Raw genomic sequence first — 24,962 nt, 5'->3', positions numbered from 1 at the left:
GTAAAAATGTGGTCAACAGGTCTTCTAGTCCCATAACCTGATTGGTTCTCGAAGAGTAAACCCTACATTCCATAAAGTTTCGCTTTGGCATATTGTCTGACATGTGAATTAATTAATAGCATTTCTCACAAATACCACTGAGGTGCTTATAAGCGCATTTTACACACTGGAAATTCACTGTACCAAGAAGATACCCAACCCAGAGCGCTTCGGGACTGAGTGTATTCGCAGTACAGGATTAACTGAAAATTATTTGGATGCACGCTGTCATTGTGTTCCTGTGTCTTTGTCCAATCCGCGCTGCGTTTGTGCAGGTGAGTGTTTCCTGCGGTTGTCAGTGTCATGAGGGCACCTTGGCCACTATTAAGAGACAACATATGGTGTTTCTTGGTTTTATTTTGCACAGCTGCTTGGTCCAAACAAAAATTTAACTGATTTAACAGCACGTATCACACTACATATCACAGAGTGATACGTAAAATCTAAGTAAATTACTGTGTTTGATATGATCATGGGTTACCATTATAATCTCTATAAGTGTGTTATGATTCAATGCAGTCTATTGTGGTTTCTGATGTGTTTAGGTAGTCCATTAACGTAATAAACTCAGAGAACATTTCCAGACCAATTAATGATCAAATATACAGTATCCTCGGGACATAGTTAACATTCTTGCCATTATCTGTAATGACCTGAAAAGACAGTGGGTAAACATCACACAGATTTACAACTGAGAAAATAGACCTGAGAGAAAGGTTGTCTGAATGCTCTTTTCATGGACAGGCTTTAATTCAACATCTAATACTGAGCAATGCAGCATTGATGTCTGGGTGTTGTTGAAGGTCAAAACGCGTCAAGCTGAAGTGACAATCTCTTGTCAAAGTCAGGAGCCTGCAAGTCCAGCTATAAGGTCATTATCCATGCATCATGACATGGACAGATACCCATTGATAGAACTGGTGTTTGGTCGACCTCAATTCCCAGGCAAGCTGCACAAACAATTGCTAAGGCCCCTTGATGTATGTTCACACACCGAGAGGCCCATCACTATGACTAGACCTATGAACACCTCTGACGTATTTCAACAAAAAACTGCTAAACCTCTCTACCTTGTCAAAGTGCAAGGGTCTATATTACAGCAGGCTGGTGTGTGTGTGTGTGTGTGTGTGTGTGTGTGTGTGTGTGTGTGTGTGTGTGTGTGTGTGTGTGTGTGTGTACTCTCTGTTGTTCAGTTAGAAATTAATGTGGAATGTCAAATTGGGACTCAATTTAGTTTTTGTCCACGTTTGGTTAAGATCATGACGTACTGTGTGGTAATGAGCTGTGTGTATGAGGAGTCTGTTCAGGTCTCATTAGTGATCTTTGGCTTGTTCTTGTCATGGCACAACTCACATTGCAGAACTGAAGCCATGCAGTGATTACATAATTGAACAAGGTCAGTCAGAGTATTACTAGCTACAGGACACTTTTCCTTTTATACAAAAACTTTCTGCATCACAGAATTCACTTAGAACAATCTAGAATCCTTGGATTAGATCACCATGCTACTTTGGCCTTCATCATTGCACTGCACACCTCTCGACTCAAAGAGCAGCTCAGAACTTACTGAAGGAGACTATAGGTATGTTACCTAGGCACACCAAGATAATGTCACAGACACATGAAATGCAAATGCATGAAATGTTTTGCAGCGGAGGCAGAAAAAGGACATTATCGCTGGGGCACACAAACAGCAGCCTTTCCCTCCCTCCCTCCCTCCCTCCCTCCCTCCCTCCCTCGGTCCTGACTGATGTCGCTCCAGCAGCATAGCTCCTTGCTCCAGTTTCAATCAGCCAGGTGTTTTCACAGGATGACCAAATATTTACTTTTCTTACATAACTTCTGCCAGATGAAAACACTAATTGGCTTTCTGAAAACATCCATGAGCGGACAGAGAGGGGGAGGAGGGAGAGAGTTGAAGTTTAGGGAAAATATACTATTAACACTCCCTGATTTTCTCAGCCAATGGGAGGAGAGGCTGTGTCTCATACACAGGTGATGTTTACCCTCTGGGTGTTTATGCCACACCATCTGACCCCAAACAGCCTCTCCAACCTACAGTTCACCCACCCTTGCATCAAACAATGAACGCTATGAGCAAGCAACATTTTTTTCTGCCTCCAAGGAGATCATTCCACTGACTGTCAGAACTTCCACACACTTCTGGGCTGAAGAGATAGAACAGCAGAGATAGGTTGGGATATGAGAAAAGACAGAATGGGAGGGGATTTAGTGTGATGGGAATCTGTTGTGAGTCCAGATAGGATTGGAGCCACTCTTTCTCTCATGGAGTGTGTCTTTAGTGTTTCACAGCAACCCCCTTAGACCGTACAGGAGGCCTACAGGACTTCTCTCTAGCACCATCAAGTAACACCACCAGGGGCATAAGCACGCAACCTCCAAAACATAAAACAACTACCACTAGAGAACAACTCACTTTGCACAAAGGCAAAAGCCTACCAACACTACAGCCACCTCTGACTTCAAGCTCCCCATCTGTTGGTAGGGGTTGTTGAGATGCCCATGCATGCTCAGAACTCTTGGTTCACGTGTAGGGCAGACAACCAGGGGGATGATGTCGCCGCTCAATTGATACATTCACCATTAACCACATTGACTAGGCTGCCTACTGTGGACAGTGAGATTAAAAACATGACCATCTGAGTGCTGATGTAGTGTTGAAGCAGATATGTCTACTCTGATGTCTCTCCTCTGGTCTCCCCATAAACTCAGACCAGTGACCTTTTTAGCAACTTTTATGTACTGTACACTACATTCTTTACCTTTCAGTGCTATCTTAGGAAAACCCCTCGAATACATTCTAAATGCAGTAACAAATCACTTCATGTGGCTCACCAGCTGCTAGTTTATCATTCATAACTCAAGCCAATGTACATTAACTTGTTGTTGTTGGTGAGGTCATTTCTCTGTTCTGTCCAGTGATTAAGTTGCGAGGACATTTGCCTTTGCAGTGTATGTGTAATGAACACGATGGAAGACAAAGAGCTGGTTTCAAGCGCAGGGCACAGCAGGTGTTTATTTGTAAAGGACCACAGGAGGAGGCAGGTAGCTGGGTCCAGGGGCAAGCAGGTGGTCATACACACGGGTACTAAGGCAACAGGACAGGCAGGGAAAAGGCTAGTAACTTCATCCGGGAGATCAGGCAGTAGGTTGATAACAGGAAATCCGATAAAGTACAGGCAGGGAATAGGCAAAAGGCATCGTTAGTGAGGCAGGCTAAAACTATCATACACGGGAGCATTACATTTTGGGAAAACCAGAGCTCCCAATAGAAGTGTGTCACAAAACAAACAATACCTCACAATGATGGGGTGCAAAGAACTTAATAGTGTGTGATAATGACATACAGGTGTGTGAACAGATGATCAGAATTTAGGTGATTGTCATCTGGAACCTGAGCTGCATTCAGGGGCTCTATGTGTTTGAGAGTGTGAGCTGGAAAGTGAGCTGCGTTCAGGGGATCTACGTGTTTGAGAGTGGAAGTTGGAAGCAGACGTTACAGAATGTGGTCTGTACAACTGAGTGATGTCAAATTCTAGGAAGCTAATGTAAGAGTTAGTTCTGCCTCCATCCTCTGACCAAGTCACCTGTGTCTCACGGTCCCTGACTTGAGTTTAAATTAGGCAGTCATCTATCAACTGTAACTGCATTTCACTAGGCTACACAGAGAACATTCATTGCCTATGTCAGTGTAGGAAAAATAAGCTTGCATGCTCCTCAATGTTTTAATGGATCTTACAAACCCATGTTTGTAACCTGCCCCTTTGCTAAAATGCAGTTAAGATCTTCCTAAATTACAGCTTTTTAAAATAGAGTAACTCTGCAAATGAATTGCCTTTTGGGGATGACTCTCTTGTCAAGTTATCCCTGTATAGCCCTTTTTAACTGTTCCACTGCCCCTGGCTTCCCCTGTTTCTGTTGGACAAAAAAGTGTTCACCTGCTTACCATGCCCTGTCCCTGTAGGACTGTCCCAGCAGGCAGGACATGCAGAGCTCCCTAAAGCAGGTCCAGAAGCTGCTGTCGACCCACGAGGCTGCATACCTTCAGAGCCTCCGCACCCTGAGGAAGAAACTCAACTTGCTACAGAACACAGCCACCAAACAGACTGGCAAAGCAAACAATGGTCAGCACACAGCCCAAACATCAGTCAAAGACGCAACATGCAACATGCAACATGCTTAAATTAGATTTCTTCATGTTCTTTTTAAGTACACTGAAATGCCTAAAATGGCTTTTAGTTGGTGGATTGTTATTCCTTTGCTACTACTGTATGTAATTTGACATTTGGTGGTTAGCGGTAGGTAGAAATGTTAAATTGAACTCCTATGGACCTATGGCTGGAGAGTTAAGTCTTGGCTTATGTCCCCCTACCAACCGCCCCCCACCGCTTTACAGATACCTGTCTAAAGCTGGACACGCAGGAAGTTGCCAACAGCAGGAAGTTGGGAAAAGCGCAGAACCCAGGTCACGAGGTTCACTTCCTGTGTGATGCGGGTTATGAGTTGGTGGGAGCAGAGAGCAGGATGTGTCAGGAGAGCCTCACCTGGAGCGGCCAGCAGCAGTGACCCAACCATCTGCTACAGATTACCCTATCCCTAATCCAAACCTTAACCATTAGTGAGATTAACACATATCTGATGTGAAATCACTATCTTTTGTCAACTACCATCTACTTCTCTGGCTCCTGTCAGGTGTCCCCCCCCTTATCTTCTCCTTTCCTCTTCTCTGTCCCGTCACTCATCTATTTATCTTCTCTATCATCTCGCTCACGTCCTTGTCAGCATCCTCTTTGTGCCCCCCTCTTTTCTTTATCTCCTTTCCCTCATTTTAAACGTCATGCATATTACTAACATTTATCTAGATAAGGTGGCTTGCATCCATATGAGTTTCATTATCACATTTCCTTTTTACGTATTTTCATGGCCATCCAGAATGGGTTATTGAATCCAGTGACTGTGACACATAGTGATAGCAGCCCTCTGTCTTGACAGCTCGCTAACATTTAGATAACACTTCAAAGACGTTCTGTGAGACTAAAAGTCAGGCCATCCCTTTCGCTCCAGTTAGGTCGAGTACTCACACACACGGATGCACACGCACATTCATGCTCACGCACGCAAGTGTGTGCATGCACACACACACACACACACACACACACACACACACACACACACACACACACACACACAGAGAGAAGGAGCTTTTCTCTTTATAAGGTTCATGCATCAGAGCTTTAATAAAAACACAGGTTACACCTGTGCTTGTCAGTGAGTTGGCGAGCCAACATTTTACATCAGGGCTAATATTACTTCATTCTCCTCTCTTGACTAATCCCTTACTCCTCCTGTCTTTCCTCAGACATAAATGAGTGTGCCTCGTCTCCCTGTCTGAACGGGGGGACATGTGTGGACGAGATGAACCAGTTCTCCTGCACGTGTACCAAAGGCTGGGCCGGAGCCACCTGCCAGAGCCCTGTGCCAACATGTAGGTAGAGATGCTTAAGCAATAAGGCCCAAAGGGGTGTGGTATATTGGCCAGTATACCATGGATAAGGGCTGTTCTTATGCACGGCTGTTCTTATGCACGACGTGAAGTGCCTGGACTCAGCCCTTATCAGTGGTATATTGGCCAGTATACCATGGTTAAGGGCTGTTCTTATGCACAACGCAAAGTGAAGTGCCTGGACTCAGCCCTTAGCAGTGGTATATTGGCCAGTATACCATGGTTAAGGGCTGTTCTTATGCACGACGTGAAGTGCCTGGACTCAGCCCTTAGCAGTGGTATATTGGCCAGTATACCATGGTTAAGGGCTGTTCTTATGCACGACGCAAAGTGAAGTGCCTGGACTCAGCCCTTAACAGTGGTATATTGGCCACATACAACAAAATCCTTGAGGTGCCTTATTGCGATTATAAACTGGAACCAGAACTTAGTCCTACATATATCTCTATGCTATGGCTAACTAGTAGCAACAACACACAAGGGCCAGACACCGAGGGAGACCCAGGTCCACTCCCTCTCGCTGGTTCTGGCTGGCTGGGCTATCATACACACTCAGGGCTCCAGGCAGAGCCTGCGCCTCAATACGGCCCAGTTTGGTTTTGTTTCTCTCTGTCTGTTTGTTTCATTTCTCCCCTATGTGTACAGTACACTGCTGTAGGTGAGAGCCACACACAGAGTAATGGGGATTTGGATGGACTTTGACCATGACTAACACTGCTTGCACTGTGTGGGAGCCTTCTATAAGTCTATCATCCCACTCACACACAGCCCACTGATAGAGGGCTGCATGGTGCAATGGATGTGAACACTGAGGTCAGGATATGTTGGGAATCTACAGTGTTGCATGACGGTTTAATTTCATTTTTTTAAAGTTTAATGTAACCTAACATAAATTGCAAGTCAGTCTAAACCAGTGTTGTAGTACTCGAGACCGTCCGCCCACATCACAGCTTTCATGCCACGCAGCCAGGTCAATCAAGGTGTAGATGGAGGATCACCAGATCAAGACCCTGTCATGGCCAGGGCCAATCTCCAGACCTGAACCCCATTGAAAACCTCTGAAATGTGATCAAGAGGAAGCTGGATGGTCACAAGCCACCAAACAAAACCGAGTTGCTTGAATTTTTACACCAGGAGTGGCATAAAGTCACCCAACATCAATGTGAAAGACTGGTGGAGAGCATGCCAAGATGCATGAAAGCTGTGATTGAAAATCAGGTTTATGACATATTATTATATGAAATATTGATTTCTGAACTCTTCCTAAGTTAAAACATTAGTATTGTGTTTAAAAATGAATATTAGCTTATTTTTTTGCAAATAAATGCTCTAAATGAGGACTATATTTTTATTTGGAATTTGAGAGAAATTATGTCAGTTTATAGAATAAAATAAAAATGTTAATTTTTATATTTTTATAACTTTTTAATTAAAAACAAACAAACACATACCTATAAATAGTAAAAAGCAGAGAAACTGATAATTTTGCAGTGGTCTCTTCATTTTTTCCAGAGCTGTATATTCACATGTGCGCAGCACACACAACCTAGTTTCAGCAGAATGTCATCTGCAGGCAGCAAGAGTGCCCAGCTCTCAACTGTTTTTTTGGAATAGAGCAGCTCACAGAAAAATGACATTAGTAGCCAGTAGGGTAGGTAGGAAATACTTTTCAATGTATGATATCTACCAGTAAATACTAACTAAGGCAACAATGGGTATGAAAACAAGGTATTGAAAAGGTCTGGTCCAAAGTCAGAAGGGAATTCAGTCATCATGCCCTGTTTGCATCAGTGGCATAGGTGGGCCTGGGTGGACAAGGGTCTACCCACTGGGGAGCCAGAACCACCCAATCAGATGGAGCAAAAACAGAAAAATAATACATTATTATTATTACAAAAATACTCATTTATATTTTCAGACCTCCAAAAGGGTCTCCTGATGTGGTTTAAGCATTGTTGTGGACCTAGAACGTCACCTTGTTGTGGAGCTAGAACGTCACATTGTTGTGGACCTAGAACGTCACCTTGTTGTGGAGCTAGAACGTCACATTGTTGTGGACCTAGAACGTCACCTTGTTGTGGACCTAGAACGTCACCTAGTTGTGGACCTAGAACGTCACATTGTTGTGGACCTGGAACGTCACCTTTTTGTTTTTCTATTTTAAAAAAAAGGTGTGATTTAGAGTGCTAATCTAATAAACTGAAAACATAAGATTTTTTTTTTTGCAAAATGTGAGTGTACCCACTCTGACATAGTAAGCCAGTGGGTTCCAATCATCAGAATACTAAAACACAACCATTAGGCTAAGCATTTCTTAATCGAAATGTACAACTATTACTTTCCATTGCAAAAACATTTCACGTTTAGCACACAAAGTAACCATTGACCTAAAGTTTAAATGCAACAACGTTTCACACACAAGTTATTTTCAAAGAGATGGCGAACAACGGCAAGTGAGCTGAAATAAAATAAACACAGTTCCACTCAGTAGATGAGGATAAATTTAAACTTACTCAAGAAGTTATTCTTGAAAAGGGAGAAGCTAACAAATTAGTAACAACATCCTCTTCTATAACACCTGCTGCAGCCACTACGAACTAGATTTTTTTTTAAAGATAGGAAAACTACTATTGTGTAGCTAGCTATCTAGCTTATGATGGCCTACCCAATGGTTCACTTAGCTACCTAGATTTATCTCCCCAGAGAACAACAAAGAAAAATCCTGATTGGATCTTTTTTCTCTTCAGTATTAACCCTTTCCTTTCCAACAAAAACTGAAGTGATTTAAATCAGAACGCCATTGTAAATAATATTATTATTATTATTGTTCTAATAGTTATTTTATAAATCCATTAGCCCTTCTCTGAAGCTGCATAAGATCCATTCTTCCCCACTGTGTTTGGTTTAGTAATCATTTGTAGAGTGGCTCTATTTTCCCTCAGCCAGCATTTTCTTCACCATTCTGAATGTCTAAAGAATCCCTATGTTGTTCTGAAATATCAACACAGAAATACTGGACATTTTGAACTGTTATTATGGTGGCAATTGAGAAAATTACAATCATGGTCTTGAATTGGAATCATTTTTTTCTGGACTCGGTCTCGTACCCCTTGTCCCCCTCCGGTCTTGGTCTTGACTCGGTCTCGTACCCCTTGTCCCCCTCTGGTCTTGGTCTTGACTCGGTCTCGTACCCCTTGTCCCCCTCTGGTCTTGGTCTTGACTCGGTCTCGTACCCCTTGTCCCCCTCCGGTCTTGGTCTTGACTCGGTCTCGTACCCCTTGTCCCCCTCCGGTCTTGGTCTTGACTCGGTCTCGTACCCCTTGTCCCCCTCCGGTCTTGGTCTTGACTCGGTCTCGTACCCCTTGTCCCCCTCCGGTCTTGGTCTTGACTCGGACGAGATTTGCTCCTATCTTGGTCATGAATTGGTCTCGCTTTAGGTGGTCTCAAACACAACACTGGTCCAAACACTGGTTACTCTGTGAACCAATAGTTAATTTGTTACTCTTTGTTCACATGGTAACCATAGTGTTTTATAAAGAAATAAGCTGCACTGTACCAATTTGAAGATGGAGATGTTTAGATGGCCATGCCCTCAGACTGCAGTCAGAAACCTCCATATCAATGAGAATCGTCCTTAGTTTCACGCTTCTCCTCATTCCTCTCTCTTTTTCTCCCTCTTTCTTTTTTCTCCAGCCTTTGTCACCATGACGAACACCTCGTCTGCCACCTCCTCTGCGGCTACCACCATCTCTCCCCCGGCTGTGACTGTTGGTCCGTTTTTCCATCCATCTCACTGTACGCATGTCCAGGGCACCACCCACTGCACCTGTGACCCCGGATACACCATCTCTGGGCGTGACGGCACCTCTTGCAAAGGTATACTGCAAACAGCTACCATTGCTATGGTAACATCAAAAGACACACCGTCTGTAATGTTATATACTGTAACTGACATCAATGGCAATTTTAACTGTGTGTGTGTGTGTCTTTCAGACATTGATGAGTGTGAGTTGTTCCACATGGGTCAGGCTGGCCGGCTGTGTATACATGCCTGTGTTAACACCCCTGGAGGCTACCGCTGTACCTGTCCTGCTGGATACAATCTCACCCGCGACGGACGCAACTGCAAAGGTGAAAGGAGACCACACACACTGTACCAAAGTCTCAAATGCTCCTGCAGCGCTGAACACACACACTCACACACACCATCAAATCCTTTGGCTCAAAACATGCCAGTTATGCCAGATGAATACTAAACATTTGAATAGAAGATCATTTGGCTGAAGGATAATGAATGTTTCCTATTATTTCCTATCCGTTGTAGCTGTAATTCCATGCAATTCTGTTATCCACTGGCTGAATAATTAAACAAACCATACATCTGGTCTGAATAAATCAGTTATTTCTCTCTCTCGCTCTATTTTCTCTCCGGCTCTTTATCTGTCCCTCACTTTTACACATATTATTCTCCCTCTCTCTCCCTGGCCTGTAGACATAGATGAGTGTGCCACCAGACTGAATAACTGCACCCGGGACCAGATGTGTTTAAACAACTACGGAGGGTTCCAGTGTGTACGTGTGGACTGCCCCGCATACGAAACTCCACCTACAGCAAAACCTCACCCCTGTGAATACCTCCTCTTATAGTTAATCAAGAAAAGATTTGATAACTAATTTTATTAGTCTCTTGCAATAATCCCTCTTAATGCCTATATCCTTCCCCATTCCCCAGGCGTTGTGAGCGTAACCCCCCCTGCTCTGTGGACAACAAGGTGTGCTCTCAGGCCCCTAACTCCATCTCCCACCACTACCTGTCTGTCGTATCCAACCTGTCAGCACCACGCACCATGTTCCGTGTGTCGACCCTCCGCCTCATGGGCAACACGCTGCGTTTCTCCCTGCTGGGCCGCGGGCAGGCCGAACGCCACTTCACGGTGCAGCGGTCGGACCGCCAGACAGGCCAGCTGGTGCTGGGGTGCCCGGTGCAAGGACCTGCTACACTGGAGGCAGAGGTGGAGATGACTGAGCTGGAGAAAGGGGTCCAGCTGGAGCGGTACATCACCAAGATCACCATGTTCATCTCCCAGTACGAGTTCTAGAGGGAGAGAGAAAGGAAGGGGTGTGAGTTGAGGGAGGCCAGCTGGAGTTGGATGGAGAATGGAGGGAAGAAAGTGGATATGGTGAAAGGGGGGTGGGTATGGAGAGGATTTCAAAGAGACAATAGTTTAGATAAGAGTTTGGACGAAGGGCCGTTGGCAGAGGGGTGCGTGAAAGGGTACTGTGGTAAGAGTTTTGGAGTGGGGCAGTGGCTAGGGGGCTGGGAGGGGGGTAGAGAGGGTTGAGGCACTAAGTCCTAAGGATCAAAGAGGGACTAAAAGGAGGGGAAGAGGGAGTCTAAGTTGAGTCGAGACATACAGGTATGGCAGGAACGGATGCATTTGGTAGAGTTGTATCAATACTAATGACAGTAAGGGAAGGGTTCAGTTAAGATTTAGGGGCGTGCAAAATTAGGGATGGGGACAAGGGGTCAAAGACATGAAAATTAGAAAATGGCCACTTGTGGTGGAGATTGAATGTTTCCTCACTGTAGCAGAGAGAGTGAGAGAGAGCTGGGCTTGTAAATACGAACTCCTTAACTGGTTTTATTGTTTTACATCCAACATATGACAATCAATATCTGTAAGATGAGAAGACATGAAGCTACACATTGACAATCCTTTATTTCCTGGTCTTGTGTTAAACTTATTTTGATACACAGTTGAAGTCGGAAGTTTACATACACTTAGGTTGGAGTCATTAAAACTCGTATTTCAACCACTCCACAATTTTCTTGAAAACAAACTATAGTTTTGGCAAGTGGGTTAGGACATCTACTTTGTGCATGACACAAGTAATATTTCAAACAATTGTTTACAGACAGATTATTTAACTTATAGTTCACTGTATCACAATTCCAGTGGGTCAGCGGGTTTACATACACTAAGTTGACTGTGCCTTTAAACAGCTTGGAAAATTCCAGAAAATTATGTCATGGCTTAAGAAGCTTCTGATAGGCTAACTAACACCATTTGAGTCAATTAGAGGTGTACCTGTGGATGTATTTCAAGGCCTACATTCAAACGCAGTGCCTCTTTGCTTGACATCATGGAAAAATCAAAAGAAATCAGCCAAGACCTCCACAAGTGTGGTTCATCCTTGGGAGCAATTTCCAAACGCCTGAAGGTACCACATTCATCTGTACAAACATCATGGGACGACCACGGAGCCATAATACCAAAAAGGAAGGAGACGCGTTCTGTTTCCTAGAGAGGAATGCACTTTTCACACCAAAGTACAAATCAATCCCAGAACAACAGCAAAGGACCTTGTGAAGATGCTGGAGTAAACAGGTACAAAAGTATCTATATCCACAGTAAAACAAATCTTATATTGACAAGACCTGAAAGGACGCTCAGCAAGGAAGAAGCCACTGCTCCAAAACCACTATAAAAAAGCCAGGCTACGGTTTGCAACTGCACATGGGGACAAAGTTCGTACTTTTTGGAGAAATAGAACTGTTTGGCCATAATGACCATTGTTATGTTTGGAGGGAAAAGGGGGAAGCATGCAATCTGAAGAACACCATCCCAACAGTGAAGAACGGGGGTGGCTGCATCAGGTTGTGGGGGTGCTTTGCTGCAGGAGGGACTGGTGCACTTCACAAAATAGTTGGTATCGTGAGGCAGGAAAATTATGTGGATATATTGAAGCAACATCTCAAGACATCAGTCAGGAAGTTAAAGCTTGGTCACAAATGGGTCTTCCAAATGGGCAATGACACCAAGCATACTTCCAAAGTTGTGGCAGAATGGCTTAAGGACAACGAAGTCAAGGTATTGGAGAAGCCATCACAAAGCCCTGACCTCAATCCTATAGAAAATTTGTGGGCAGACCTGAAAAAGAATGTGCGAGCAAGGAGGCCTACAAACCTGACTCAGTTACACCAGCTCTGTCAGGAAGAATGGGCCAAAATTCACCCAACTTATTGTGGGAAGCTTGTGGAAGGATACCCAAAACGTTTGACCCAAGTTAAACAATTGAAATGCAATGCTACCAAATACTAATTGTAAACTTCTGACCCACTGGGAATGTGATGAAAGAAATAAAAGCTGAAATAAATCATTCTCTCTTATTATCCTGACATTTCACGTTCTTAAAATAAATTGGTGATCCTATCTGACCTAAGACAGGGAATTTTTACTTGGATTAAATGTCAGGAATTGTGAAAAACTGAGTTTAAATGTATTTGGTTACGGTGTATGTAAACTTCCGACTTCAACTGTATTTATTTTGAAGGTGCTGTAAACCCCTCTTTGTGATCTGCTTTTTATTTATCTGAGAAAGCACTATTAAACATTTAATCAAAACACTACTGTATGATTTCTAGGGTTTAATTATTTACTTTTCCTATATATGTATGTATGTCTCTGCACAGGACTGAATTAAGGGGCTTGCCTTGAAGTGTGACCTGTAGATGATCTGTCCGTCATAGTGGATGAAACAGGAGTATGATGTACAGTATGAGTAGTGCAGGTCTGAGGAAGACATCAGGCATGGCTGTACAGAGCTACACTGTCCAGCAGACAGACAGCCAAAGTCACTCTGCTCAAAGAGCTACTAGATCCTTACAGTATATGAATGAGCTAAACCACACACACTGTGTATATTGTTACTTAATGAGATATGACAAATTTAAATGCTCTTTTCCACCTTTTTAGCACTGGGTGTTTGGGGGCTTAGGAGTACGTGTGTGTGTGTGTGTGTGTGTGTGTGTGTGTGTGTGTGTGTGTGTGTGTGTGTGTGTGTGTGTGTGTGTGTGTGTGTGTGTGTGTGTGAGATGTACTGTAGATTCGGCTGGTGTTGTTGTGTGGGTTGTAGAGGAGGCTGATGAAATGTTTCACCCCTGTCTCAGGCTGCCCACAAACCTTCCCCACTCTCTGCACTCTATCATCTGGACGGACGTGAAACCCCTGGTTAACACCACACACACGGCCAATGCCACAGACAGACACGAACAAGATCCAAGTGAGCAGTGGTGTGAGAACGCATACACACAAACTCTTACACAATAAATGACCAGTAGTGTATAAGATATCCCACATCACAGCTCCCTCAACATGGAGCACCCTGCAATGACCACAGCACCTTGAGTGTACTCAAAAGTTTATTTGTCACGTGCGCTGAATACAACAGGTATACAACACCTGTTGTATTCAGCGCACGTGACAAATAAACTTTGATTTGATATAGAGTACACTCACAGTGCTGTGGTCGTTACAGGGTGCTCCATGTTGAGGGAGCTGTGATGTGGGATACCTTACAGTGAAATGCTTACTTACAGGCTCTAACCAATAGTGCAAAAAAGGTATTAAGTGAACAATATGTAGGTAAAGAAATAAAACAGTAAAAAGACAGGCTATATACAGTAGCGAGGCTATAAAAGTAGCGAGGCTACATACAGACACCGGTTAGTCAGGCTGATTGAGGTAGTATGTACATGTGGTGGGTGGGACACAATGCAGATAACCAGGTTAGCCACTGTGTGGGAGCACTGGTTGGTTGGCCCAATTGAGGTAGTATGTACATGAATGTATAGTTAAAGTGACTATGCATATATGATAAACAGAGAGTAGCAGCAGCATATAAAGAGGGGTTGGGGGGCACACAATGCAAATAGTCCGGGTAGCCATTTGATTACCTGTTCAGCAGTCTTATGGCTTGGGGTTAAAAACTGTTGAGAAGCGTTTTTGTCCTAGACTTGGCACTCCGGTACCTCTTGCCATGCGGTAGTAGAGAGAACAGTCTATGACTGGGGTGGCTGGGGTCTTTGACAATTTTTAGACCCTTCCTCTGACAATGCATGGTGTAGTGGTCCTGGATGGCAGGCAGCTTAGCCCCACTGATGTACTGGGCCGTACACACTATCCTCTGTAGTGCCTTGCAGTCAGAGGCCGAGCAGTTGCCTTACCAGGCAGTGATGCAACCAGTCAGGATGCTCTCGATGTTGCAGATGTAGAACCTTTTGAGGATCTCAGGGCCCATGCCAAATCTTTTTAGTTTCCTGAGGGGGAATAGGCTTTGTCGTGCCCTCTTGTCTTGGTGTGTTTGGACCATTCTAGTTTGTTGTTGATGTAGACACCAAGGAACTTGAAGCTCTCAACCTGCTCCACTACAGCCCCGTCGATGAGAATGGGGGCGTGCTCGGTCCTCCTTTTCCTGTAGTCCACAATAATCTCCTTAGTCTTGATTACATTGAGGGATAGGTTGTTATTCTGGCACCACACGGCCAGGCCTCTGACCTCCTCCCTATAGGCTGTCTCGTCGTTGTTGGTGATCAGGCCTACCACTGTTGTGTCGTCTGCTAACTTAATGATGGTGTTGGAGTCGTGCCTGGCCATGCAGTCGTGGGTGAACAGGGAGTACAGGAGGGGACTGAGCATGCATCCAGTTACAGAGGGAGGTGTTTAGTCCCAGGATCCTCAGCTTAGTGATGAGCTTTGAGGGCACTATGTGTTGAACACTGAGCTGTAGTCAATGAATAGAATTCTCACGTAAGTGTTAATTTTGTCCAGGTGGGAAAGGGCAGTGTGGAGTGCAATAGAGATTGCATCATCTGTGAATCTGTTGGTGCGGTATGCAAGTTGGAGTGGGTCTAGGGTTTCTGGGATAATGGTGTTGATGTGAGCCACCAACCTTTCAAAGCACTTCATGGCTACAGACGTGAGTGCTACGGGTCTGTAGTTGTTTAGGCAGGTTACCTTTGTGTTCTTGGGCACAGGGACTATGGTGGTCTGATTGAAACATGTTGGTATTACAGACTTAATCAGGGACATGTTGAAAATGTCAGTGAAGACACCTGCCAGTTGGTCAGCACATGCCTGGAGCACACGTCCTGGTAATCCGTCTGGCCCCGCAGCCTTGTGTATGTTGACCTGTTTAAAGGTCTTACTCACGCCAGCTACGGAGAGGGGGATCACACAGTCGCATATATAGGCACTGATGTAGGTGTAGAGTGTGAGGGGTTAACCAGCCCAGTGCAGCCACACAGAGCCAGGCAGTGTGCATCAGTGGAGACAAACAGGCACTAACACACTGAACCTAGCTCCACCTCGGAGTCACCCTGTTGGGCTGAGAGAGAGACGAGGAGGGGGGGGCTCCCCTGGCCTGGGTGAGACCCACTAGGGGACCAGAGGGGGGGGGGGGGATCCCAAAATAAGATTGCACACTGAGGGATGGGGGAAATGATAAAGAGAGATAGAGGGAGAGAGTGATGGCTGAATAGAGTGGTCTGAATATCAAGCAATTCAAAGCAGTTAGTCAGTCATCGGCTGAAGGCTGCTGTGAATTAAGAGACCAGTGTCTCTATTTCTGCTCTGAAAGAGACCCCTCGCTGTTCTTCACTCTGTCTGTATCTCTCTCCTTTTCTGTCTTGGTGAAAGGAAGGGACAGAAAGAGAAAGGAAGAAAGGAGATGTATAGTTGAATGGCATCCTGTCCCAATGTTGTCTGTCCCCGGGGGAGGAACAGTCCCCACATCCTCTCTGACCCCTTCCACACCTCTCCTCTCCTCACCCCCTCCTAACCCTCCTGTCTCTGCCCACCCAGGACTACCTGTATCTCACCCGCACCCTCCTCCTGTCCTGAATACGAACCCTACACTCTGACCTCACTCCTCTCCTCTTTTCAATCTGTCTCAGACCTCACACAGACACATTAAAGGCCCAATGCAGCTGTTTTTTTTTTATATCAATATCAAATAATTTCTGGGTAACACTTAAGTACCTTACTGTAATAGATTTCCATTCAAATGGGCAAAAATTCTAAACGATTTCTTAAGATAGAATTTAATTGGTCTATTAACCAATTTACTGCATGGTGATGTCACCATGGAAAGCCAAAACTCCCACCCATACAAATCTGTGTGGAAGACTGTATTTTAATCCAGCAACATTTTTAAAATTCAAATAGGCAAGTCAGTTAAGAACAAATGACAGCCTATCAGGGAACAGTGGGTTAATTAACTACCTAGTTCAGGGGCAGAACAAGAGATTTTTACCTTGTTAGCTCAGGGATTCGATCCAGCAACCTTTCGGTTATTAGTCCAACGCTCTAACAACAAGGCTACCTGCCACCCCAAGAGAGATAACACTGATTAATGTTTTCACACTTTTACAGTGTTAGTTTCATCAGCTGCACTGGGCCTTTAAAACACAAGCATGGACAAACATGCATGAGCACCCAGGCGCATGCACACATACACACACACAAGAGTTGAAAACAGAGTTGGAAACAGTAGCGAGCGTTCCAGTACTCTTTATCTATTAGTAACCTTAGACCACCATTCCATTCCAACAACATCAAAGAGATCCAAGATCTCTTCCTCTCTATCCCCCTACACACGCACGCGCACACACACACACACACACACACACACACACACACACACACACACACACACACACACACACACACACACACACACACACACACACAGTACAGCCAATAGGGTGCTCTGATGATTTCATCTATCACGGCCTGTCTGTGGGTGCCCATGTGTCAGGTTTAGAGTGTCTCTCCTTCCCTCCATCTCTCTTTGCCTATCTCTCTCTCTCTCTCTTTCCCTAGATCTTCCATCGTTATCTCTCTCTCTGTCTGATGTGGTGGAAGAGTCACCCTCTGAGCAGATAAACCTCTGAGTGCCAGCGGTGCCAACTCTCTGAAATCAATATCATCATTCCAGTCTGGCCTCCCCACACAATAAGAGCTTATACTCCTATAAGCCTTTACCTAGTCCTCTTTGAAGCCCCTCTCAGTCAGACATCAGGATTGTATGTGAAAGGGGACACTCCGTCCCTGTCGTGGATTTAAGGGAAGGAAGGAGAGTTGGGGCCCAGACCCTTGTCTGTTGACTGGACCCAGGCAAACTGAGACATGCCCTAGATCTAGAGCCAGAGTTTGGCTGGCACAGGCCCAACCTGGGTGGGTGCGCTGGCCAGGTGAGAGGGGTTGGTATGCATGGTAGCAGTGCCCAGCTGTTACAATGGGAGGTCTGTGAGAAATACGGCCAGGGCCAACAAAGCCCTGACTGTGCCCACGTCAATCCCCCAGTCCTAGAGCCAGGAGCAGGTAACACATGCAGCCAGGTGTGGAGTGGGGGAAGGAGAAGGGGAGGAACTGTTCTGGAAGATGTCTGATCTGACCTCTAACTGTCCGTTACTCCTCTCCCCGGGACTCCTCTATTCCTCCCTGTCCCACCCTCTCTCTGCCCCTTCCTCTTTCTCTATTGAAGGTGTTATGGAGGTGTTATGAATTCCCTGCTGGTGACTGTTATCAGCACCTCACAGCCCTTCCAAGCTGCCTACTCCACTCCCAATCCCCCACGACCGGAGACTGAGGGTGTAGAGGCACCTTAGACCGTCCTCTCAAACTCTCCCTGAACTGTGTGACCTGGCCCTGATTGATCGTTGCTAAGGGGAACGTTGTTAGGGGCCAGGACACCCGGCAGCACTTCAGACTGTGCAGGCCACTATCTCCTCACTTGTCTGAGTGGACTTGTGGATTGGAGTGCAGAAAACCACATCCTTTCCACTAACTATCTGTTGTATATGTGTACGGCATTAAAGTTCCCTTGTGTGTAACTCTGAGGCTGCCTCATTCAGCAGTGGAGGTGCTACAGATCAGCCCGGACAGAGAGTCACTCTCTTTCAGGCTACAGTCCCACTTCAGTCTTTGATGGAAATTCATTCCTCGCTTTGATTAGTAGCATAGATTCCAAAGTATGTGTGTGGTTATTATGGGTCATTTGGGGAACACTGCAGCTGTGTGTAACAACAACTACAGAGTGTAGTGCAAACGGCCCAGTACATCACTGGGGCAAAACTTCCTGCCATCAAGGACTTCTATACCAGGTGGTGTCAGAGGAAGCCCCTAAAAATGGTCAAAGACTCCAGCCACCCTAGTCATAGACTGTGCTCTCTGTTACAGCACAGCAAGCGGTACCGAAGCCCCAAGTCTGGGTCCAAGAGGCTTCTAAACAGCTTCTACCCCCAAGCCATAAGACTCCTGAACATCTATCAAATGGCTACCCAGACTATTTGCATCGCTATTGTTATTTTACTGCGTCTCTTTAACTATTTGTTACTTTTATTTTATTATGTTTTTCAATATTTTCTTAAAACTTTATTGTTGGTTAAGGGCTTGTAAGTAAGCATTTCACTGTAAGGTCTACACTGGTTGTATTTGGTGCGTGTGACAAATACAATTGGATTTGATTTGATTTGAAGATCGGTTTACCAGTCCGTCACACGGAGCTGCACTGCTCCCTAGTGTCAATAACAAGGCACTTTACCAGCCTAGCCTGAGGGGAGGCATGGGTTTATGTGGAGGTATCATCTTAATGGAACAGCACGATACCGCTCACCAAACATGCCTCACCTATAGATCCTCCCCCCACTTTGTTTAATTGATGTCAAATTATTAATTACAGGATGTGTCAGATTGGTCAATAATGGTGTTATACCACAAGGTGGCAGCACCAGCAAACATTGATTCACTAATATGGTAAAAGGTGAACTGAGCTGCCACTGCTTCTCCACAGCTCCACAGCTCCTGTTTCCCTTGCTGTGAATTCAATATCACTTTAAAAGGACTCACATCTCACAATCATCGCATCAAATGAATCAATAAAGTACTCGTAACACAAAAGTCTCTCCTGTTATTGATCCTAAATGTTGATATCAGGTTAATCAATGATTTCAGAGAGGTTGATGTTGTTTCCTGTGACTGCAGTATGAGAGACTCAGGTTGTTTCCATCTGTTAGCTGTTGTTCATCAGAAAATGGAGCCTGCAGTATGTTTCCTTTTCTAGTTTGTTATTCTTCCTCATCCCTCTCGTACTACCTCCATCACTTATTAGACAGTCAAGCTCACAAACAGGTGGTCGTTCATATCTTTCTACCTTTACTGTGTGGGAGAGAGCATGTCTGTGTGATTACTGTGGCTCAGTGACAGAAATAACACAAGCTTTCCCAATTACAGCTCCAGTGTTAAGCCACCTGTTTCTTCCTGAACATCATGCTCAGGGTAACTGTACCTGTAGGTCTGATGGCTTTAAATACTATAACCCATTTGTTCCCACATTTTTCACAGACATGACACTAAATATTTTGCAATTAGTAAGCCTAACATGTGAGCCATATTTACTTCTTTATACATATTAAAAAGTATATACCGCGTTCAAAAGTTTGAGGTTACATAGAAATGTCCTTGTTTTTGAAAGAAAAGCACATTTTTTTGCCCATTAAAATAACATCAAATTGATCAGAAATACAGTGTAGACATAGTTAATGTTGTAAATGACTAATGTAGCTGGAAACGGCAGATTCTTTATGGAATATCTACATAGGCGTACAGAGGCCCATTATCAGCAACCATCACTCCTGTGTTCCAATGGCATGTTTTGTTAGCTAATCCAAGTCCACTTTAAAAGGCTAATTGATCATTAGAAAACCATTTTTTAAATTATGTTAGCACAGCTGAAAACTGTTGTACTGATTAAAGAAGCAACAACACTGGCCTTCTTTAGACTAGTTGAGTATCTGGAACATCAACATTTGAGGGTTCGATTACAGGCTCAAAGTAGCCAGGAACAAAGACCTTTCTTCTGAAACTCGTCAGTCTATTCTTGTTCTGAGAAATGAAGGCTATTCCATGCGAGAAATTGACAAGAAACGGAAGATCTCGTACAATGCGGTGTACTACTTCGTTCACAGAACAGCGCAAACTGTAACCAGAATAGAAAGAGGAGTGGGAGGCCCCGGTGCACAACTGAGCAAGAGGACAAGTACATTATATTCCAAAATATTCCAAAACATGCATCCTGTTTGCAACCTAGCACTAGTAATAAGTAATACTGCAAAAAAATGTGGCAAAGCAATTAACTATTTGTCTTGAATACAGAGTGGGGTAAATCAAATACAACACATTACAGAGTACCACTCTTTATATGGCTTTAAATACTTTAACCCATTCATTGTGTTCACTCTAATCAAATAAAATGTTATTGGTCACATTCACATGGTTAGCAGAGGTTAATGCGAGTGTAGCGAAATGCTTGTGCTTCTAGTTCCGACAGTGCAGTAATATCTAACAAGTAATGCAACAATTTCCCAACAACTACCTAATAAACACATATCTAAAAGGGTGAATGAGAATATGTACATATAAATATATGAATGAGCGATGGCCGAGCGGCATAGGCAAGGTGCAATAGATGTGATAAAATACAGTATATACATATAATATCGGTAATGTAAGATATGTAAACATTATTAAAGTGGCATTATTTAAAGTGGCATTGTTTAAAGTGACTAGTGATAAATTTATTAAAGTGGTGAGTCATTGGGTCTCAGTCTAGGCAGCAGTCTCTCCAAGTTGGGGATTGCTGTTTAGCAGTCTGATGGCCTTAAGATAGAAGCTGTTTTTCAGTCTTTCGGTCCCAGATTTGATGCACCTGTACTGACCTCACCTTCTGGATGGTAGCGGTGTGAACAGGCCATGGCTCAGGTGGTTGTTGCCCTTGATGATCTTTTTGGCCTTCCTGTGACATCGGGTGCTGTAGGTGTCCTGGGGGGCAGGTAGTTTGCCCCCGGTGATGCGTTGTGCAGACCGCACCACCCTCTGTAGAGCTTTGCGGTTGAGGGTGGTGCAGTTGCCGTACCAGCCTGTGATACAGTCTGACAGAATGCTCTCAATTGTGCATCTGTAAAAGTTTGTCAGGGTTTTAGGTGACAAGCCAAATGTCTTCAGCCTCCTGAAGTTGAAGAGGCACTGTTGCACCTTCTTCACCACGCTCTGTGTGGGTTGACCATTTCAATTTGTCTGATGTGTACGCTGAGGAACTTAAAACTGCATCATGTTATAGGTATGCTTGTAATAGTTAAGGACTGGGGAGTATTTCAGGATCAAAAAGAACAGCACAGGCAAAATCCTAGAAGAAAACCTGGTCCAGTCTGCTTTCCACCAGACACTGGGAGATGAATTCAACTTTCAACCAGAGGAGGCTGGTGGGAGTAACTTTAGGAGAACAGGCTCATTTGTAATGGCTGGAATGGAATGATGGAACGGAGTCAAACATGTGGTATCCATATGTTTGATGTGTTTGATACTGTTCCATTAACTCCATTCCAGGCATTACAATGAGCCCATCCTCCTATAGCTCCTCCCACCAGCCCACTGCTTTCAACAGGACAATATCCCTAAACACAAGGCCAAATCTACACTGGAGTTGTGTGTGTGTGTCTGCATTGTACTGGGCCATTAGGATGCTGTTGTTGATATGTTGTTTGGACTGTGAATGCTAATTGGAACACTTATAATCCAGTCAATGATAAGAACTCCCTCCTGCCCCTCTTCCCTGTACGCATGCTCCCACGGACGGACGCACACACACAGACATAGACACACACACCATCCAGAAACAGCCAGCTCTGCTGTGGTCTGGTCGGATGCGTCCCTGGAGCAGAGCAGAGATGAAGACACACTGAGCATGTGATGAGGCAGTGACTGGCTGCGAGCAGCGGGAGCTCTGAGGGCTAGGGGGAGAGGTATGGGGGCTCATAGGAGCACTGGAACAGTATGTGGGGCTGAAAGGAGCTTTATAGGGGGCTGTGGGGACTGTGAGGAGCGGTGTGGTGGGCTGTGGGACGACTGTGAGGAGCGGTGTGGTGGGCTGTGGGGGACTGGGAAGAGCGGTGTGGTGGGCTGTGGGGGACTGTGAGGAGCGGTGTGGTGGGCTGTGGGGGACTGTGAGGAGTGGTGTGGTGGCCTGTGGGACGACTGTGAGGAGGGGTGTGGTGGGCTGTGGGGGACTGTGAGGAGCGGTGTGGTGGGCTGTGGGGGACTGTGAGGAGCGGTGTGGTGGGCTGTGGGACGACTGTGAGGAGCGGTGTGGTGGGCTGTGGGACGACTGTGAGGAGCGGTGTGGTGGGCTGTGGGATGACTGTCAGGAGCGGTGTGGTCGGTTGTGGGACGACTGTGAGGAGCGGTGTGGTGGGCTGTGGGACGACTGTGAGGAGCGGTGTGGTGGGCTGTGGGATGACTGTCAGGAGCGGTGTGGTGGGTTGTGGGACGAATGTGAGGAGCAGTGTGGTGGTCTGTGGGGGGTGTGACGACCCTCCCACTCTGTCTGCCTTATTCTCTCTTTGTTCTTGTTTCCTTATTAGGATGCCGGTGGGCGGAGTTGGGGGGGTCGTCAGCTTCATGGGAAACACCTGGGCCAGGTGTCTCCCAGGATAAATAGACCTCTTCCACATTCATGGAAGAGACTCTCTCCATGCAGACACCTTTGTAGATTGTGTTGTGGTTCTTGGTGGTCTTTTGTTTGTTTGCTTTGGCAGCTTTCAACACCCTGCATTATCACATTCTTGCATGCAAAACACTCACTTACACTACTGATTACTGATTACACACACCTTTGTATATTTTCCTTAGTTGCTTTAGTTAATAAATATATATTTTGTTACTCCTTATCTCCACGTTGTCTCCTTTTATTACGGGCTTTGAGCCGGTTCGTGACAGGGGACTGTGAGGAGCGGTGTGGTGGACTGTGGGGGGACTGTGAGGAGCAGTGTGGTGGGCTGTGGGGGACTGTGAGGAGCGGTGTGGTGGGCTGTGGGACCACTGTGAGGGCTGTGGGGGACTGGGAAGAGCGGTGTGGTGGGCTGTGGGGGGACTGTGAGGAGTGGTGTGGTGGGCTGTGGGGGACTGTGAGGAGCAGTGTGGTGGGCTGTGGGGGACTGTGAGGAGCAGTGTGGTGGGCTGTGGGGGACTGTGAGGAGCGGTGTGGTGGGCTGTGGGACCACTGTGAGGGCTGTGGGGGACTGGGAAGAGCGGTGTGGTGGGCTGTGGGGGACTGTGAGGAGTGGTGTGGTGGGCTGTGGGGGACTGTGAGGAGTGGTGTGGTGGGCTGTGGGGGACTGTGAGGAGCAGTGTGGTGGGCTGTGGGGGACTGTGAGGAGCAGTGTGGTGGGCTGTGGGGGACTGTGAGGAGCAGTGTGGTGGGCTGTGGGGGACTGTGAGGAGTGGTGTGGTGGGCTGTGGGGGACTATGAGGAGCGGTGTGGTGGGCTGTGGGACCACTGTGAGGGCTGTGGGGGACTGTGAGGAGTGGTGTGGTAGGCTGTGGGGGCTGTGAGGAGCGGTGTGGTGGGCTGTGGGGGCTGTGATGAGCGGTGTGGTGGGCTGTGGGACGACTGTGAGGGCTGTGAGGGGACTGTGAGGAGCGGTGTGGTGGGCTGGGGGGGACTGTGAGGAGCGGTGTGGTGGCCTGTGGGACGACTGTGAGGAGGGGTGTGGTGGGCTGTGGGGGACTGTGAGGAGCGGTGTGGTGGGCTGTGGGGGACTGTGAGGAGCAGTGTGGTGGGCTGTGGGGGACTGTGAGGAGCAGTGTGGTGGGCTGTGGGGGACTGTGAGGAGCAGTGTGGTGGGCTGTGGGGGACTGTGAGGAGCAGTGTGGTGGGCTGTGGGGGACTGTGAGGAGCAGTGTGGTGGGCTGTGGGGGACTGTGAGGAGCAGTGTGGTGGGCTGTGGGGGACTGTGAGGAGCAGTGTGGTGGGCTGGGGGACTGGGGGACTGTGGGGGACTGGAGGAGCAGTGTGGTGGGCTGTGGGGGACTGTGAGGAGCAGTGGTGGGTGGGCTGTGGGGGACTGTGAGGAGTGGTGTGGTGGGCTGTGGGGGACTGTGAGGAGTGGTGTGGTGGGCTGTGGGGGGACTGAGAGGAGTGGTGTGGTGGGCTGTGGGGGACTGTGAGGAGCAGTGTGGTGGGCTGTGGGACCACTGTGAGGGCTGTGGGGGGACTGTGAGGAGCGGTGTGGTGGGCTGTGGGGGACTGTGAGGAGCGGTGTGGTGTGCTGTGGGGGACTATGAGGAGTGGTGTGGTGGGCTGTGGGGGACTGTGAGAAGCGGTATGGTGGGCTGTGGGGGGACTGTGAGGAGCGGTGTGGTGGGCTGTGGGGGTACTGTGAGAAGCAGTGTGTGGTGCTGTCAGAACCTGTGGGAGGCCTTCCACTCCTCACCCAATACATTCACAACCTGCATCACCAGGCGACAGCACTCAATTTAATATCAGCTGTCAGCAGTCCATGCGTCTTAGTGTTGTAACAGGCCTCTCCTCAGGTGGCGATCACGCTTTCAAAGACAACATCTGTACTGAGATATATAGCTGCTATGAAAAAATGAATTACATGTGGTGAGATCAATAGTTGGGGGCAAACTCCTCCTAAGCCTTCATGTTCTAGTCTTGACAATAGGGTGTGAGAGGGTTCAAGGGGATGGTTCTATTGCTGTTTATTTTCCCTCCGCCA

General features: G+C 46.3%; 3 protein-coding genes across 3 annotated transcripts in view; 1 reads left to right on the top strand and 2 right to left on the bottom strand.

Annotated features, from left to right (window-relative positions):
* The window catches only part of LOC112263749 (C-type lectin domain family 18 member A-like), a 42,064-nt gene extending 32,768 nt beyond the window's left edge, over positions 1-9,296 (bottom strand). The window contains exon 1 of the mRNA XM_042319659.1: positions 9,120-9,296. The gene's annotated coding sequence lies outside the window, so the exon portion shown is untranslated. The remainder of the gene's footprint in view (positions 1-9,119) is intronic.
* Positions 166-10,670, top strand: LOC112263751 (fibrillin-3). The gene is made up of 7 exons (XM_024440310.2): positions 166-314; positions 4,025-4,184; positions 5,420-5,545; positions 9,257-9,439; positions 9,557-9,694; positions 10,056-10,190; positions 10,296-10,670. The coding sequence occupies exons 1-7, from the start codon at positions 258-260 to the stop codon at positions 10,583-10,585; spliced, it is 1,089 nt and encodes a 362-aa protein (XP_024296078.2). The 5' UTR covers positions 166-257; the 3' UTR covers positions 10,586-10,670.
* An 11,586-nt stretch (positions 10,671-22,256) lies between these two features.
* On the bottom strand, positions 22,257-24,683 carry LOC121846195 (extensin-like). The gene is made up of 2 exons (XM_042319600.1): positions 23,177-24,683; positions 22,257-22,699 (listed from the first exon to the last, which is right to left on the bottom strand). The coding sequence occupies exons 1-2, from the start codon at positions 24,681-24,683 to the stop codon at positions 22,257-22,259; spliced, it is 1,950 nt and encodes a 649-aa protein (XP_042175534.1).
* Between the last annotated feature and the right edge of the window lie 279 nt (positions 24,684-24,962).

The sequence above is a fragment of the Oncorhynchus tshawytscha genome, unplaced genomic scaffold, assembly GCF_018296145.1.
Source record: "Oncorhynchus tshawytscha isolate Ot180627B unplaced genomic scaffold, Otsh_v2.0 Un_scaffold_4_pilon_pilon, whole genome shotgun sequence".
NCBI lineage: Eukaryota > Metazoa > Chordata > Actinopteri > Salmoniformes > Salmonidae > Oncorhynchus > Oncorhynchus tshawytscha.
Note: the sequence above shows the minus strand (reverse complement) of the source record. Positions and strands in the feature narration are given on the sequence as shown.